The following is a 1635-nucleotide window of genomic DNA, read 5'->3' on the forward strand; positions in this document are numbered from 1 at the left end:
GTTTGACATGGCCCTCTACCATAATCTCCAAGGTTCGCGAAAACCGACTGCACGGTTCAGCCAGAACTGCTATTTTTGGCGGAAGAAGAAGGAGAAGTAAAAAGACACAAAAACAAGCTTGGTCCTTTAATAAAAAACCTCAGTCCTTCTAATGCAAGATCCAGAATCATGTGACTTTTATAAAACTATGTGAGCCTTTTAAGTGTTTTTATACCGTAGTTCTCTCCTAGGACAGGTGCCAGTACAGTAGTAGTTTTAGATGACCCTCATCAGACACTGAATTTTGACTTCCAGTGTGAAATTAAAGTCCTACAAAGGAAAATAAAATACAAATAAAAACAGCATCATGGGTGGATCAGCTCTGACATCACCCCGATCCACATAAATCATTCACCTGCCATCCAACTAAATTATTTGTCCACAATATACTGTAGGTCTGCATACCATATTGACAAAAACAGATGATAACCTACTCCTGCCAGGTTGGATGTGTTTACATGGTCCACATTATGTGTCACGACGATGTGGTTGGTGGGCATCAACATAATAATAATGGAAGGCCAAAGGTGAAATGGCAACTTGGAGGAGATGATGCTGTTGATGAGGGTTTTGGGCATTGTCAAGCCTGGTACCTGGTACTCAGTTGCTGAGGAGCATCTCTGTCGCTGTTTTCACATCCCAGGATTTTGTTGACAAAGCCACAATTGCTGTATTCTTTTCAAAGCCCATAGCACAGAGTTTGTCTATTTTCTGTGCGTAGTCAGGATTGGAAACAGGAGAGTTTGCGTACACATGAGACCACAGCCTTGCCGTCTGATAGAACATCTCTGGGTTCTGCTTGTACTGGCTTGCTACGACTGCATCCTGTGGGTCATCTGGTTCGGCTGCAGCAAGCAGAGCTTGTAAAGATAGCAACACTGTCCTCAGAGACATGGCAGCTGTCCACTGGTTCTTTAAAATGTCCAGACATATTGCTCCAGTCACAGAGCTGATGTTTGGGTGCCATATCTTAGTTATGAACCTCACCTTTGGTGGGTTAAATGGATAGGTGTTGGGGATTTTTATTTCGAGCTGGAATCTTCCACCTTCATATGGTGTGTCTGGTGGACCCGCAAACTCCCCTCTTAGCTCGGTGAAGTTTTCATCCACTAATTCTACCTTTATCTGGTTTTTACTTGTCTCTTCACTTTTAAGAACATCTTTGATCTCCCGTTTGATCCTCTGGACCACAATATTAGCCATGGCTTCTTCCCCGTTGTTTGTGGTGAATCTTCACAGCTTCCTTTCTCTGGGATATCAACGTATCTGCCTTCTTTCTATACCTGTCTACACCTCAAAACAGCTCGCCTTGAAAAAGCAAATGAGGTTTTATGGGTTGTATGCACCGGCTGCGTCAGTCTCTATAATAGTGGAATCGTAGTACGGCTGGCAACAAATACTGAGACGGTTCCAGCTCTGCAATGAACATGCTAATGAATGATGACACCATGAAATACTTGTAGGATGACATTATGAACTATACGTATCATGATGTCATTAAATATAATCAAGAGAATCAAAAAGGATTATTACGCAAATATCTGTGTGTTAGTGTGTCCCAGTATCACGAGATTCGTCGGACCGATTGCAAAGTTG

The 1635-nt window shown here is 42.6% G+C and overlaps 1 protein-coding gene across 2 annotated transcripts; it reads right to left on the minus strand.

Annotated features, from left to right (window-relative positions):
• Positions 1-639: 639 nt before the first annotated feature.
• Positions 640-1242, minus strand: LOC308316298 (ubiquitin-conjugating enzyme E2 K-like; the record flags this gene model as incomplete). Of its 2 annotated transcripts, none has more annotated exons than XM_080764823.1 (2): positions 640-1026; positions 1180-1242. In XM_080764823.1, the coding sequence occupies 2 exons, from the start codon at positions 1240-1242 to the stop codon at positions 640-642; spliced, it is 450 nt and encodes a 149-aa protein (XP_080620949.1). The 2 variants fall into 2 exon arrangements, with proteins under 2 accessions (XP_080620949.1, XP_080620950.1); XM_080764824.1 differs by having other exon boundaries at positions 640-843; positions 1027-1242.
• Positions 1243-1635: the final 393 nt, after the last annotated feature.

The sequence above is a fragment of the Protomyctophum bolini genome (assembly GCF_963924005.1).
Source record: "Protomyctophum bolini genome assembly, chromosome: 1".
In the NCBI taxonomy this organism is placed as follows: Eukaryota; Metazoa; Chordata; class Actinopteri; order Myctophiformes; family Myctophidae; genus Protomyctophum; species Protomyctophum bolini.